The 15,204-nt window shown below is 40.5% G+C and overlaps 2 protein-coding genes across 3 annotated transcripts; both read right to left on the reverse strand.

Annotated features, from left to right (window-relative positions):
- Window positions 1–5,556: 5,556 nt before the first annotated feature.
- zmat1 (zinc finger matrin-type 1) lies at window positions 5,557–11,228 on the reverse strand. Its single transcript, XM_086118635.1, has 7 exons — window positions 11,081–11,228; window positions 8,762–8,868; window positions 8,596–8,679; window positions 8,285–8,420; window positions 7,926–8,174; window positions 7,670–7,760; window positions 5,557–7,401 (listed from the first exon to the last, which is right to left on the reverse strand). The coding sequence occupies exons 1-7, from the start codon at window positions 11,217–11,219 to the stop codon at window positions 6,465–6,467; spliced, it is 1,743 nt and encodes a 580-aa protein (XP_085974761.1). The 5' UTR covers window positions 11,220–11,228; the 3' UTR covers window positions 5,557–6,464.
- A 1,053-nt stretch (window positions 11,229–12,281) lies between these two features.
- On the reverse strand, window positions 12,282–15,058 carry gnrh2 (gonadotropin-releasing hormone 2). Of its 2 annotated transcripts, XM_086117230.1 has the most exons (4): window positions 13,812–15,058; window positions 12,788–12,938; window positions 12,611–12,694; window positions 12,282–12,474 (listed from the first exon to the last, which is right to left on the reverse strand). In XM_086117230.1, the coding sequence occupies exons 2-4, from the start codon at window positions 12,920–12,922 to the stop codon at window positions 12,436–12,438; spliced, it is 258 nt and encodes an 85-aa protein (XP_085973356.1). In that variant the 5' UTR covers window positions 12,923–12,938; window positions 13,812–15,058; the 3' UTR covers window positions 12,282–12,435. The 2 variants fall into 2 exon arrangements, with proteins under 2 accessions (XP_085973356.1, XP_085973355.1); XM_086117229.1 differs by having other exon boundaries at window positions 12,788–15,058.
- Window positions 15,059–15,204: the final 146 nt, after the last annotated feature.

Consider the following 15,204-nt stretch of genomic DNA (forward strand, 5'->3'; position numbering starts at 1 on the left):
TCGTTTCTTCTCATGCTCTCCTTCCTGTCACCATCCCGATCAGGAGCCAGATGTAGCCATCTTTTGATTGTGACATCAATTTCCTGGTCTGAGGCCCAGGATGTTAGGCTGTTAGGTCTCACAGCGGCTGTAAGAACTGTAAGAAAACAAGAATGGACAGCGTGTTAGGAAAACAAACATTTGTACATGTGATGAACAATGAATGGTCAGTAAAAATAACCCCTGAAATTTCTTATAATAATAATAATAATACATTTCATTTTTAAGCGTCTTTCAAGACACTCTAGGATACTTTACAACCAAAACTAAACTAGGTGTGACGCTGTGGGGTGGAATATTTGCCACCAAAAACTAAACGTGAATAACTTTTAAATAGTTTATACTGAATTTGAATTACGTGAATTGAAGGTCAGTGGCTCGGATAATGGATGGATTTGTATATTTTACTCTAAATCATATTGAAGAACTGAATCTGAATTGTACAATCTGAATTTGAAACGATAGACTTTTTTTTTCTTTGAAACTATTTGATCCTCACTGAAAATTTTATTTTATTTTCATATTCAGTCTTAATTAACTTTATGGTCAAGTATGAAGTATCCGGTTTGTATTGCAGGAAACGGAATCAAAATTAATTTCATTGTATTTCAATGGGCGGCCCGGTAGTCCAGTGGTTAGCACGGCGACTTCAGTGCAGAGGGACCGGGTTCAATTCCAGCTCCGGCCTCCCTGTGTGGAGTTTGCATGTTCTCCCCGGGCCTGCATGGGTTTTCTCCGGGTACTCCGGTTTCCTCCCACATTTAAAAAAAAACATGCACGGCAGGCTCATTGATCACTCTAAATTGTCCCTCGGTGTGAGTGAGGGCGTGCATGGTTGTTCGTCTCTGTGTGCCCGCGATTGGCTGGCTACCAATTCGGGGTGTCCCCCGCCTACTGCCCAAAGACAGCTGGGATAGGCTCCAGCACCCCGGCGACCCTAGTGAGGATGAGGCGGTTCGGAAGATGAATGAATGAATGTATTTCAGTGCAGAAAGGGTTCTTTTTGGCAGCACCTCTGACTGTTCAATCACCTACATTTTCACAAGTGATGTGTCGCTCGCGAACGAGCCTCTTTGAAGTGAACGATGAGCCGTTTTTAGCCAAAAAAAACGACCACGTATAGTAAGGTGTTTTTAGCCGAAAAAAACGACCATGTGTAGTAAGGAGTTTTTTGACGAAAAAAACTACCATGTATAGTAAGGCGTTTTTAGCCGAAAAAAACGACCATGTATAGTAAGGCGTTTTTAGCCGAAAAAAACGACCATGTATAGTAAGGCATTTTTGGCCGAAAAAAACGGCCATGTGTAGTAAGGAGTTTTTTGACGAATAAAACTACCATGTATAGTAAGGCGTTTTTAGCCGAAAAAAAAACGACCATGTATAGTAAGCCGTTTTTAGCCGAAAAAAATGACCATGTATACTAAGGCCTTTTTGGACGAAATTTTTAGCTGAAAAAAAACGACTGTATAGTAAGGCATTTTTAGCCGAAAAAAACAACCATGTATAGTAAGGCGTTTTTAGCCGAAAAAAAACGACCATGTATAGTAAGGCGTTTTTAGCCGAAAAAAAACGACCATGTATAGTAAGGCCTTTTTGGACGAAAAAAATGACCATGTAGAGTAAGACATTTTTACAAGGCGTTTTTACGCCTTACTATACATGGTCCTTTTTTTTCGGCTAAAAATGCCTTCCTATTCATGGTTGTTTTTTTTCGGCTAAAACGCCTTACTTTACATGGTCGTTTTTTTTGTCCGAAAAGGCCTTACTATACATGGTCGTTTTTTTCGGCTAAAAATTTCGTCCAAAAATGCCTTACTATACATGGTCGTTTTTTTCTGTCCAAAAACACCTTACTATACATGGTCGGGGGTTTTTCGGCTAAAATTGCCTTACTATACATGGTCGTTTTTTTCGGCTAAAAACGCCTTACTATACATGGTCGTTTTTTTCGGCTAAAAATTTCGTCCAAAAACGCCTTACTATACTTGGTCGTTTTTTTTCGGCTAAAAACGCCTTACTATATATACATGGTCGTTTTTTTGGTCCGAAAACTCCTTACTATACATGGTCGTTTTTTTTTTCGGCTAAAAACGCCTTACTATACATGGTCGTTTGTTTCGGCTAAAAATTTCGTCCAAAAATGTCTTACTCTACATGGTCATTTTTTTCGTCCAAAAAGGCCTTACTATACATAGTCGTTTTTTTTTGGCTAAAAACGCCTTACTATACATGGTCGTTTTTTTCGGCTAAAAATGCCTTACTATACATGGTCGTTTTTTTTCGTCCAAAAACGCCTTACTATATACATGGTCGTTTTTTTTCGTCGAAAAACCCCTTACAATACATGGTTGTTTTTTGGGGTGAAAACACCTTACTATACATGGTCATTTCTTTCATCCAAAAAGGCCTTACTATACATGGTCGTTTTTTTTCGTCCAAAAATGCCTTACTGTACATGGTCGTTTTTTTCGGCAAAAAATTTCGTCCAAAAATGCCTTACTATACATGGTCGTTTTTTTCGTCCAAAAACGCCTTACTATACATGGTCGGTTTTTTTTCGGTGAAAAACGCCTTACTATACATGGTCGTTCTTTTCGGCTAAAAATTTCGTCCAAAAACGCCTTACTATATACATGGTCGTTTTTTTCGGCTAAAAACGCCTTACTATACATGGTCGTTTTTTTCGGCTAAAAACGCCTTACTCTACATGGTCGTTTTTTTCGGCAAAAAAATTCGTCCAAAAACACCTTACTATACATGGTCGTTTTTTTCTGTCCAAAAACACCTTACTATACATGGTCGGGGTTTTTTCGGCTAAAATTGCCTTACTATACATGGTCGTTTTTTTCGGCTAAAAACGCCTTACTATACATGGTCGTTTTTTTCGGCTAAAAATGCCTTACTATACATGGTCGTTTTTTTTCGTCCAAAAACGCCTTACTATATACATGGTCGTTTTTTTTCGTCGAAAAACCCCTTACAATACATGGTTGTTTTTTGGGGTGAAAACACCTTACTATACATGGTCATTTCTTTCATCCAAAAAGGCCTTACTATACATGGTCGTTTTTTTTCGTCCAAAAATGCCTTACTGTACATGGTCGTTTTTTTCGGCAAAAAATTTCGTCCAAAAATGCCTTACTATACATGGTCGTTTTTTTCGTCCAAAAACGCCTTACTATACATGGTCGGTTTTTTTTCGGTGAAAAACGCCTTACTATACATGGTCGTTCTTTTCGGCAAAAAATTTCGTCCAAAAACGCCTTACTATATACATGGTCGTTTTTTTCGGCTAAAAACGCCTTACTATACATGGTCGTTTTTTTCGGCTAAAAACGCCTTACTCTACATGGTCGTTTTTTTCGGCAAAAAAATTCGTCCAAAAACACCTTACTATACATGGTCGTTTTTTCGGCTAAAAACGCTTTACTTTATATGGTCGTTTTTTTTTGTCTAAAAACACCTTACTATACATGGTCGTTTTTTTTTCGGCTAAAAACGCCTTACGACACATGGTCGTTTTTTTCGTCTAAAAACGCCTTACTATACATGGTCGTTTTGTTTTCGGCTAAAAACGCCTTACTGTTCATGGTCGTTTTTTTTTCGGCTAAAAACGCCTTACGACACATGGTCGTTTTTTTCGTCTAAAAACGCCTTACTGTTCATGGTCGTTTTTTTCGGCTAAAAACGCCTTACTATACGTGGTCGTTTTTTTTTTTCGGCTAAAAACGCCATACTATACATGGTCGGTTTTTTTCGACCAAAAAAGCCTTACCATACATGGTCTTTTTTTTTCGGCTAAAAACACCTTGCTATACATGGTCGCTATATTTCGGCTAAAAACGCCTTACTATACATGGCCGTTTTTTTCGGCTAAAAACGCCTTACTTTTTTTGGCTAAAAACGCCTTACTACATGGTCGTTTTTTTCCGCTAAAAACGCCTTACTACACATGGTCGTTTTGTTCCGCTAAAAACGCCTTACTACACATGGTCGTTTTTTTCCGCTAAAAACGCCTTCCTATACATGGTCGTTTTTTTCGAGTTAAAATGCCTTCCTATACATGGTCATTATTTTCAGCTAAAAACGCCTTCCTATACATGGTCGTTTTTTTCGAGTTAAAATGCCTTACTATACATGGTCATTTTTTTCGGCTAAAAACGCTTTACTATACTGTATATGGTCATTTTTTTCGTCTAAAAACGCCTTACTATACATGGTCCTTTTTTTCGGCTAAAAACGCCTTACTACACATGGTCGTTTTTTTCCGCTAAAAACGCCTTCCTATACATGGTCGTTTTTTTCGAGTTAAAATGCCTTCCTATACATGGTCATTATTTTCAGCTAAAAACGCCTTCCTATACATGGTCGTTTTTTTCGAGTTAAAATGCCTTACTATACATGGTCGTTTTTTTCGTCTAAAAACGCCTTACTATATACATGGTCGTTTTTTTTCGGCTAAAAATGCCTTACTATACATGGTCCTTTTTTTCGGCTAAAAACGCCTTACTATTCATGGTCGATTTTTTTTCGGTTAAAAACGCCTTACTGCACACGGTTGGTTTTTTTCGGCTAAAAACGCCTTATTATACATGGTCTTTTTTTTCGTCTAAAACGCATTACTTTACAGTTTGCCAACATGTGTCACCGAACTCAAAAGTTGTTTTATGTCGCAGGTTGCACTTCTGTGGTCTCAGGTGCCTAACCTCGAGCTCAGCCGAGGCCTAAAAACCCAGCTTCCATGATACCCTTAAACATCAAAGCGAACTGAAAGAATTGCGCCGGCAGCCTTAATTATTTAGGCTACATTTGAACAAAGGAGTTGGCTCAAACTGTGCAGTTTTTAAATTTTTTTGCAAATGCATCTTGTTTTTCACGGATTTTAGTGCAGCACTTGAAAATAGCATTTGTGATCCGAATCAGATTGGTCATTTCGGACACATTATTTGCTTTTTGTTTTAATGTGATCGAGCTAGGCCGGGTTTAATTTACAACAGTCTAATTCCTGTGAAATAAAGATATTCAAAGAAGTGTGTGTGTGTGCGTGTGGTGGTGGTCTCTTCGGCGAGAGGATGTGGGCCGCCCCTGAAGACAGGGAACGACAGCACATGATTCTATGAAAACAGGAGATCTTGATGCGCTTCAGTTACGCGTCACTCCATTATGATCGATGTTCGAATTTCAATCTTTCTCATCACAGTGCCAAACGAAATGGGGGGCGGGGGGTTAAATCAGCATTCGTCGAGACGCTGCTTTCACCTAATTGCAGTTCATTTAAGCAACTGTTCTGCTGCTTAACATTTTGATTAGGTCTACCTTTTTTTTTAACATGCACATTTTATAATTTGTACCGAGGCAGTTTTAAAACTTGTGATCAGCCGTTTTCTTGTGCATTGGCAACTACGTATCATTTATCATTGACAGCTGTTCGTTTTCCATTCGATTTGTGCCTGCTTTAGATGCTTTGCTTCCTCCTGAATTTGTACACAAGACACAATGTAAATAAATACGAACAGAAACATGAAATCATTTAATCCGCTTCAGTTAAAACATTTAGGTTTAAGGTGAAACGACACGCACACACATCCACGCAGCTCTGTTGTCTTCGCTTTTGTTATAAAGAAAAAAAAACCGTTTACTATACAAGCATACTTTAATTGTATTTCTTTTACGTAATATAATCCCTCAGGGGGAAATCCAAATGGCACTCCAAAGTATAGTTCGTGTTGCATGCCACACATCGAAACACATCACTCGCGTGCAGGCATGCAAGGAGATTCGGAAAGAGATGCGCACACAGCCTTGCGCCGCTCGAGCTGGGAGGACAGTGAAGATCGCTTGCTCGAGGCCACCTCGACAGTAGCCGGCAAAGAGACCAGCATCTCTCCAACAACTAGCTAGCCTTTTCATGACATTTAAAGATCGCCATTCCATGATGAGACACATATGAGCTTGTTTACAAGGGTACGCCAGCTGCAGGTTTGCCTCCGAAACCCCTTAAGGGAGACGAAATGACTCAACTTTCAACATGTGGCCTCCCCAACTCAATAGCGCCCACCACAGGCTGCTAAGGGCATTACAAGACCTGATCGACACATTGGTTTTGCCAGATTATTTCTTTTCAATTGTCATGAAAATTACTTGGAACATTCATACCAGTAATAACTGAAAGTGCAAATTGATCAAATGTAATTTAGTACGAGGGTGACAAAAGTAGCTTATAAGGGCGTCAATAGAAGAATAAGTTAATTGGAGCTCAAACCTGGCTAGCCAGCTAGCATAAATTGCTAATAGTTTTTTTTAGACAGATTGTTTTTTTTAATTACCTAGATCTCTGCAGTTCAAATTATAGAGATGAGTAGTTTTTCTCTTAAATTATGTTAACGCGTTATAATAATTACACATTTGAAATGCCCTTCTTGGGTTTAACAGCCAAGAATGGAATCATCCCACAACTTCTCCTCCTCCGTCCTGTTGTCCATGATCTCCTTTGTTCTCTTCTTCTCTTTTCTACATTTCACACCGGCATGGTCTTCCTGTCTGTCACTGTGCTCGACAACATTTGCATCGGTTTCTTCTTGAGTCTCCATCGTGTCTGTTGGCACGACGCTGCCCTTCACGTGATCTTCTTCCGCCGCTTGTTTCCTTACTTGCCGTCTCTGCTTGCTGGGATGTTTGCGCTTTTTTCTTCTCTCGTCCCCCGACTCCCCAACATCATTTCTCCTCCTCTCCTCTGAGTAATCATCTCTTGTTCTCTTTTGTTGCTTGCGCCTCGCCTTGTCCGAGCTTGCAGCTCCTGATCGTCTGCCTCTTTCCCTCCTGGATCTTTTGGTCCTCCTCCTCTCTCTTTGCCTGCGTTCACCTGCATCGCTGTCGCTTGCTCCACTGGTAAAGGAAGATGAATACGAGGAGGAGGAAGATGATGAGGTAGAATACGAGGAGGAGCTGGAACACTTTCTTCGTCTCTTCAGAGGTCGAGCAGCGGATTCCAGCGAAGGCCTTAAGTGCGGGAAAGATGGAGGACCATCGCAGTCCCAACCCCTGGACGGCCAGGGAGGGCCCATGTACGGAGGTTGGAAACCTTCTACACCAAAGTGAGGGACACGGTAGCGTGGGAGGGGGTCATACGTGGGAGAAAAGTTGGCCAGAGTCCGGTTTTGTTGAGCCATATGCCCCTTTTGTACATCCACTACTTCTTCTGATTGATCATCTTCGTTTTGCGCTTCATTCTTCGATAGATTGGTGTCAATCTTGGGCGTGAGTCCGCGAGCTTTCTGGACTTGGATGTAATGCGCAAGCTCATCGGCAAACGTGCTGTAGGATTTCTGTCGGGTTTTGCACAGTTTGAAGACCTTCCTCTCCCTGGTGAACAAACAGAAGGATGGTTGGTAAACAGGGGCGGTGTACCCAATTGATGCTTGTGGATAGTCTCGTTCATCCAAGTCATGCTATTTTGGGATGCAAAATGTTACGAGGCTTTGAAGAGAGGCCTCTGTCAGTCAAAAAGTCGTTGGGAGTGTCCGGTGATTTTTATTTATGGATCATTACTATTGAATTGACAAAGGCATACATTGTGAACAGAGAACAGCAATAAATGTGGTAAATCTCATGAATTATATAGCAAGCTTACCTTGCATGGTGCTTGTTCCCCTGCATATGGGCTTGGTACATCTCAACGGAGTTCAATTGCAAATTGCATATGGCACACGTCAGAGCGTTTTCTGCAGAAAACAAATGAGGGGGGAATGAAGGAAGTAGGAAAAAAAAATCGGAGACATGCTACTTGCGAACCATCTCGGTTAATTCTGATCCCGTTTAAAATAAAATATTTGGATTTCGATTCCTGCAGTGTGTGTTTGTGTTCATCCTGCTTTGCACCGCGTTACCTTCTTGAACATCTGAGAGCTCTTTCAACATCTCTTGTCTGGCCTTCTTCCTTTGGTGCTTGCGGCCGTTGTAGTGCTGTAGCGCCATTTGGGGATTATTGAAGGAGGCCGCACACAAGACGCAGTACTTGTTTGGATCCGAACTGGCAGTATTTGGATTCGATGTAACATCCCCTGATCCTGACACGTGGTCCTCGGTAGCACAGTCCACCAGAGGTCTGGGTAAAGTACTGACCACTGTGTTATTCGCTGTTAGGTTGAAAAGGAATCAATTCAACTTCACTGGCAGTTGCCCTATTCAAATATCACAGTGCGCCATTGCTCCGAAATATTTCGCCTTTCCTCTCATGTACACGTACCTGCCTTTTGAGGACTTTGCTTCCTGAGATTCTTCATGTGGACTTTGCCTTCGTAATGTGACTTTGCTACCACGGGAGAAGTAAACACCATGTTGCACAGCTCACAGAAACGGTCTTTGTCAGACGGCATGCGGTGCTGCAAAATTAGAAGAGAACATCAGATTCTGTCGCACATGCTTCCACTGATGTACAGTATGTAAGACCTTTCTGTTATGATATAGTTGGGTTGTGAAGATTACATGGCCCCAAAAAAATAGCAGTTCCCCAAGACAGACGACATTACACCGCTGAAATATAAAACAAGTGCTAACCAGCAGTCCAGCAGACTCTGTATGCCTCAGTTCATCCCTCTTGTTATGCAGGTAGAGTTTCAACTTCTGGGCATGTTTTTTTCCCTGCAAATGAATGGTAAGAGATAATATAATGAGGTCTCATGGGCCGTGATTCAATGCGCGATGGATAAGAAATGTCCCAAACCTCATAATGTGACAGCCGCTGCGCCTCAAATAACAGCACGGCTTCACACACATGGCAATGCTGGTCGGTGAGGAGACCTTTCAGGAGTTCCTCATCACTCACATTGGCTGAATGGCAAAAACAAAACAACAAAAAAAAAAACGCTTGAAGAAGAACAACGTGAAAAGACTGCCGTTACTCATGCATAAATGAAAAAGTGATTCAATTCCACTTGATTCATCACTGCACTAATGCAAATAATACAACATACCTTTGGGCTCCATTTGATTCCAACAGTGAAACCGTAAACTACGAGAGATCCTCGATTATTATTCTTAATGTGGTATCAGTGGTGGGTGGGCTCCCTCTAGTGGTAAGTGAAAGAATCGCTTAATTAAATGTTCGAACAAACTGCGCATGTTTCAGTGACTTAAACATGTTTTAAATCCAACATGGCATATTTGTTAAATTCCGTTTGGTTGTATTTCCCTTTATAGTACAATATTTGATCTTATAGAACTGGTTGTTTTTTTTAATATTGATTTCGAAACAATTTGTATCAAATAGTTACTATGTTTTAATTACGTTTTTAGGGGGAGATCATTACTCACAGTTCAAACTGTGTATAATGTGACTTACATTAGTATTACATGTACTTTTTTTAGGAGTAAAGCTACTACCTCGTTTCAAATTATCACTTGGGCCTACTACACTACTGTATTTTAATTTTAGTTATAATCGTGGTACGAGGAGTTTGTGGGTTTTTTTTTAGGTGGTACTAGATGTAAAGGGATTAAAAGCCAGTACTCTAGTCTAACACACTTATTGAAACCTAACAATGGGAAACATATTACTGTTATTATTTGTAACTCTGACACACCTAAAAGTAATTGTGGATGACCCATTATGCCTAACGTGCAAGTTCTTCAAATTTTAAAATTAACTTGCCATAAAACATACTGTAAATGAAGTAAATCACGGTTCGCTTGGTTTTATTGCGTTGTGACTTTTGGCTGTAAATATTCTCACTCGTCACACGGCAAACACACACACATATACATATATATATAACGTTTTACACAAAAAGTAAAAAATGATTGTGATGTCGCAATGGTCTGAGAAGACTACCAGAGCAGAGTGGAAGTCTTTACTACCACCTTTGCCGTTCCTAAAACTTGAGACTTGGTAACATGACATAGACTTAAGAAACCCTGTGTACTTTTGGCACAATGTCAAACATATTTGGAAGTCTTGTGAACGAGAGTGTCACTACAGCACCGAAGAAAACTAAAACAGCATGCGATGATTCTATTTAAAAATCTAATATTGTAGACATGGTTTTCAGCTATTTTTAAATGTCTTTTTTTTCTTTGATCTTAACTTTTACATTTTTAAGAAATGGTCACAACGATTGGTAAATGGTGTTACAGGGTGCCAAAAGTTGCGAACCACTGTTACCAGTATATGCTCTGGGATACATAGATATGATGAATAAAAGATATCAGACATGGGATTCATTTGCGAAACACTATTATTAGCTCGCAATTGAAAAGTAAACACTGATGTCTGCACAAGTCCTTTTGTTGACGTTATCATTTGCTTTAACTTGGTGCTGAAATAGAGTTTCCTAAGCACTTCACTTGATTATGTTGGAAACTGGGTTTGCACAGTAAAAATGCAGGATAAGCGTCACTTAAAAAAAAGTGCCAGGTAAAATAAGTTCTGAATTAAATCTAATACATTTGGATATTTGCCGAGACATACCGGATAGGGTACTTACCACGATTTGTCGCGATTTAAAGCTAACTATTCCAAAGTGATTGGTCAAGCTTATACACCTCAATGGTGTCATTGAAACGCTGATAAAGCTTTAGAATGTCTGAAATCCGATCAGTGAATTTTAATTTCATTGACACAACAGCTCGAGATATTATTTTAATCACACAATCCAAAAATTTTTTTTTTTTTACAAATAGCCCAGGCATGTTGACTTTTTTACTGTTCCATCAGCTGAGTAATGGGCCTGCTCTCTGTCACGACAGACTGGAGAGAAAAACGGCAAATTTTAACACCGCGAGCCAACGGCGAAGACGAAATCTTTTTTTTTTTCTTGCTTTATCAAAGCCTTTCCTGGTATTGCCCTAGCGTTTCGTTGTTCTGTTCTGACGGGGTGATTTCAGCTTTCCTTGCTTCGGCTAGTTCAAAACATGGACGTTAGCAGTTGTAGCTAAAGGAGCTATCCCTCTGAATGCGATGCGGCTAGCCTGTTAGCAAGAAAGCTAACGTCGTTCGTCCGGTCATGACACACGACTGAATTGCCCCGTTTCAGGCAAGACTCACCTCCAATCAGGGTACTATCAGTTTTAATGTTTATTACTTTGTCAGGTTCTGTGGTGGAAATCGCTAAAGGGGCACTATTAATGTTATTTTGAGCGCCAGACTCCACAGACTGCGGAGCACTGGCGTTCGGCAGGTCCATTTTTTTAGCCCCGACTGACGCGCAGGCGTGCTGAGTTCGAAGAGCTGGTTGTCGTCGTGACAAAAAGCAATGCAATACCTGCAGCCGATAGAGTAAGATAGTTCCCAATAAGATGTATGCATGATGGCTAACCATCCCTAATCGTAATCGTAAAAAAATATTATATTATATTACTTATAATAACAATATTAATACTACTACTACTAATAATAATCAGTTAATCAGGGGCTACCATTGCTCAGGCTCATGGCAACTTTCGGCCAAATGTATTTCTGAAGACACACTACATGGTAGGAAAAGATGTTCTGGCACGACCCAATCATTTCTTCTTCAAAACCTACCTGGGACATGTTTGTTGTCATGGAGGTGTTCAGACAAAAGATGGAAATAAGCGAATCAAGGGCATATCAAAAGTATGGTTTAGCAGGCTCATATACTGTATACTATATTAGCAAAGTGCAAAACAATAGGGGTACAGAGTGACCAAATAAACGGGGAGCCACTAGGACATTGGACATACAGCATTAACTGTAACATTAGTCAATAAACAGAGAATGAATACCTGGTTGCTAAATACAAACGTATAAAGGCGTGATTGGTTGACACAAGTGGGGTGAGGGAGACAAATGACCTGACCGGGTGTACCCCGTCTTGATAAACGGCTCGGATCATGGATGGAAGGCACAAACGGGAGACAGAAAAACAAATCGAAACTAAGTCACAACATCTGCACTGATGTCAAACTAAAACAAATAAAACATTCATCATGACAGCCTGATGTTATTGCTGCCCAAAGCTCAACCATCTATTAAATACAAAGGTTGACATTTTTTTCCACCCTATGTTATGATTTGTACATGTTGCGTTAAAAAACCCCATGTCATTTTGTTTAATTGCTGTTACTTAAATGAGGCTCATATCACATTTTATGACCAATGAATGCAAAAATCTAGGTTAAATAAGCGTTCACACGGCGTTTCTTGAAACCGTACATGTAGAGCAAATTAACCAATCACCTTCTGTGACCTTGCAGCGGACGCAAATTGAAGAAGACATATAATATCAAAATAAACTCTTTATTTCAAGGCATGTTTTGAACACAGGTTAACTGATCACTGAATGCCAGAAATCTTTCCGCTGAAGCCAACAGCCCACATTGCGTTAAATGAATTCAAAATTATTACAAAGAAGAGGAGAGTCAGGTTGCTACAAGCTGTCACTTTTTCTTCTGGAGTTCTCTGGTTAAGACATCCAACTGTAAAGAGAGCCATTTTTGTGAGTTACAGCACAATAGACTCATAATTAAAAGCATTAATGCCCTGATTAATTTTTCCATTTCTTAAAATGAAATCATTTGCATTGAATCCAGTGAACTGGCCGTTTCCACTCACAATAATGCCCTTTAGAATACCCCTCCGGGGTGGTCTCAAATAACTGCAATCCGCCCTCTCACATAGTTTGATCTCCTCTGAAATCTGAAAATTAGATGTTAGGTTCATATATACAAAATAGGTCCATCACACGCACTCACAAAAATTTGGTGGGTACACACAACCACTGTGCCTGACCTCTGATGTGCCAAAAGAGTCCAGGTCCCTCTTGCCTCCAGGATACCAACCATGAGACCAGTGCTGGGCGTTGGACAGCTGAGCTTCAATACAAAGAAGCAGTCCAAGCAGTAAAACCAGCCGAGATACACTCATGATAGCTTTTATTTACCTAGGAGCAAAGATGGATAGGAGTCACGTCGGTTGAATGAAAAATGCCAATAATACTGGTATTAATTCATACTGTGGGAATGGAGCTACAGCAGCGTTGGGAGGACTAACAATATATTTTTTGCAGATTTGATGCAAAGTAGCCCATCACAGGACAAGGAACCGAAACATAATTCCGATGGAATGCCACACGCCCCATTAAAAGACAGAAGAACCCAATAATTTATGCCATGATAATGGTGAAGAAAAAGAATGACAATCATTGAGAAAGGTACGATTCACTACAAAATATATTGAAAGAAACGATATAAATTATTTCATACAATGCTGATATGTCGAACTTTCGCTTCTCGAGGGCCAATTTCGAGATGAGTGACAGAAATCCAATCATTGCGACACAGCAATTCACGAAATTGCAAAAACGTATTGAGATTGATCGGATGAAAGAATGCCGCTTACATGCTTTGCTCTCGTAACACGAGGATCAGACGTAATTTCTTTCTTTGGAATTCCAACTTTGACAGCCGTTTCCTTGACCTTTTACTGAGGGTGCTCTCATTTCAAAAAGTTGTTATTATGTCCGACCAAATAGCATCATTGCTCAAGTCTTTTGAACACGCTGCCACAATACCAAGAAATAAATAAACAAAATACAAATGCGCTCCCCCAAATCTCAGTTTTTCTTAATCCATAAAGGTTTGAAAACAAAGCATCTGGACTCATCTTGAATTTGTTTTTTTTTCTGAAAACATTGGCACATGGGCAATTATGCTGTATGAGGCTATCGATTTGCTTGCTTCTAGACATGTTACATTACGTTCACACCATAAAATAGGCCGATGAATAAAATATTGTCCAAATATCACAGCCTTACCTCCTAAATCTGCTTGTCTTAACTCTGACTTGATCTTGCCTGAAGGCGCCTCCAAAGGTGTCGGACTCAACTTTCTGTTACTCAGTAATTTCACAGAGCTTTTCCTGAACAGATGCGTTTCACGTACTATATATACGTAGCCTATATTCCATCACCCACCACCACATTAATGTTCGTCCCGCCCTTATTGACACCAATGCTCCTTCCCTCCCAAGCGGAGAAATTAACATCTGTGGGGGGGCACAAGGTGAAGCGGACCTGGATAATTCCAATTATCATCTGCAAACAGCAGTGACACCCACCGGGGCTGAGGTGTTTACGTATGAATCACCCCTCTACAAGGAAAAAAAAATCATGTAACAATTACTACGAAAACCGTGCTTTCAAGATGTAATTTTTTTTTAACGTCATTTCAAATGGCCCTTTTCCTCCTAATTTAGTACCATTCCAAACACGAATGTGTCCACATCTATTTTTGATAAGACCTAAAGATTTTAGAGCATACTCCGAAGCAATCCCTCTCTTTTGGATTTGATCTTGATGACTCAAGCCTTGAACCTTACTTTTGCCAGGCCAATATCGGAAGGCGGACGGCAGAGGAACAAACATGGTCGACTGCTAGCCAGGCCACAGACAATTTCCCTTTTCGATTAGATTTCCTGTACAAATGTGGAAATGAAATGATGGTGCCAGGTATCAAAGTCAAAAGTCACCCGCTCCGCCGATAGGATTTGTTACGCTGGAGTTTGATTTCAGATTTAATTTTCTTAACTTGAGCTTTTGATTGGCTGGAGTTGTGCCACTTACTACGCTAAAAAGAGTCAATGCATATTGCATTGAAGTCATTGCTTGTAACTCTTATCGGGTCACGGCGTCCTTTGTGATGTATTTTCACACAACATCCATCCATCCATTTTCCGAACCGCTGAATCCTCACTAGGGTCGCGGGGGATGCTGGAGCCTATCCCAGCTGTCTTCGGGCAGTAGGCGGGGGACACCCTGAATCGGTTGCCAGCCAATCGCAGGGCACACAGAGACAAACAACCATCCACGCTCACATTCACACCTAGGGACAATTCTAGAGAGTTCAATCAGCCTGCCATGCATGTTTTTGGAATGTGGGAGGAAACCGGAGTACCCGGAGAAAACCCACGCAGGCCCGGGGAGAACATGCAAACTCCACACAGGGAGGCCGGAGCTGGAATTGAACCCGGTACCTCTGCACTGTGAAGTCGACGTGCTAACCACTGGACTACCGGGCCGCCCTTTTCACACAACATTGAACAAAAAAAAGTTATAGTCCACAATTGATCATAACTGGGGCAAATAGGGAAAAGTTATATTTGCTGAACGGGGTTCAGGAAATGACACAAAGTCTAAGGAAATTAAAAAA

The sequence above is a fragment of the Hippocampus guttulatus genome, chromosome 8, assembly GCF_054856545.1.
Source record: "Hippocampus guttulatus isolate MCC_2025c chromosome 8, RoL_Hgut_1.0, whole genome shotgun sequence".
Taxonomy (NCBI): Eukaryota; Metazoa; Chordata; class Actinopteri; order Syngnathiformes; family Syngnathidae; genus Hippocampus; species Hippocampus guttulatus.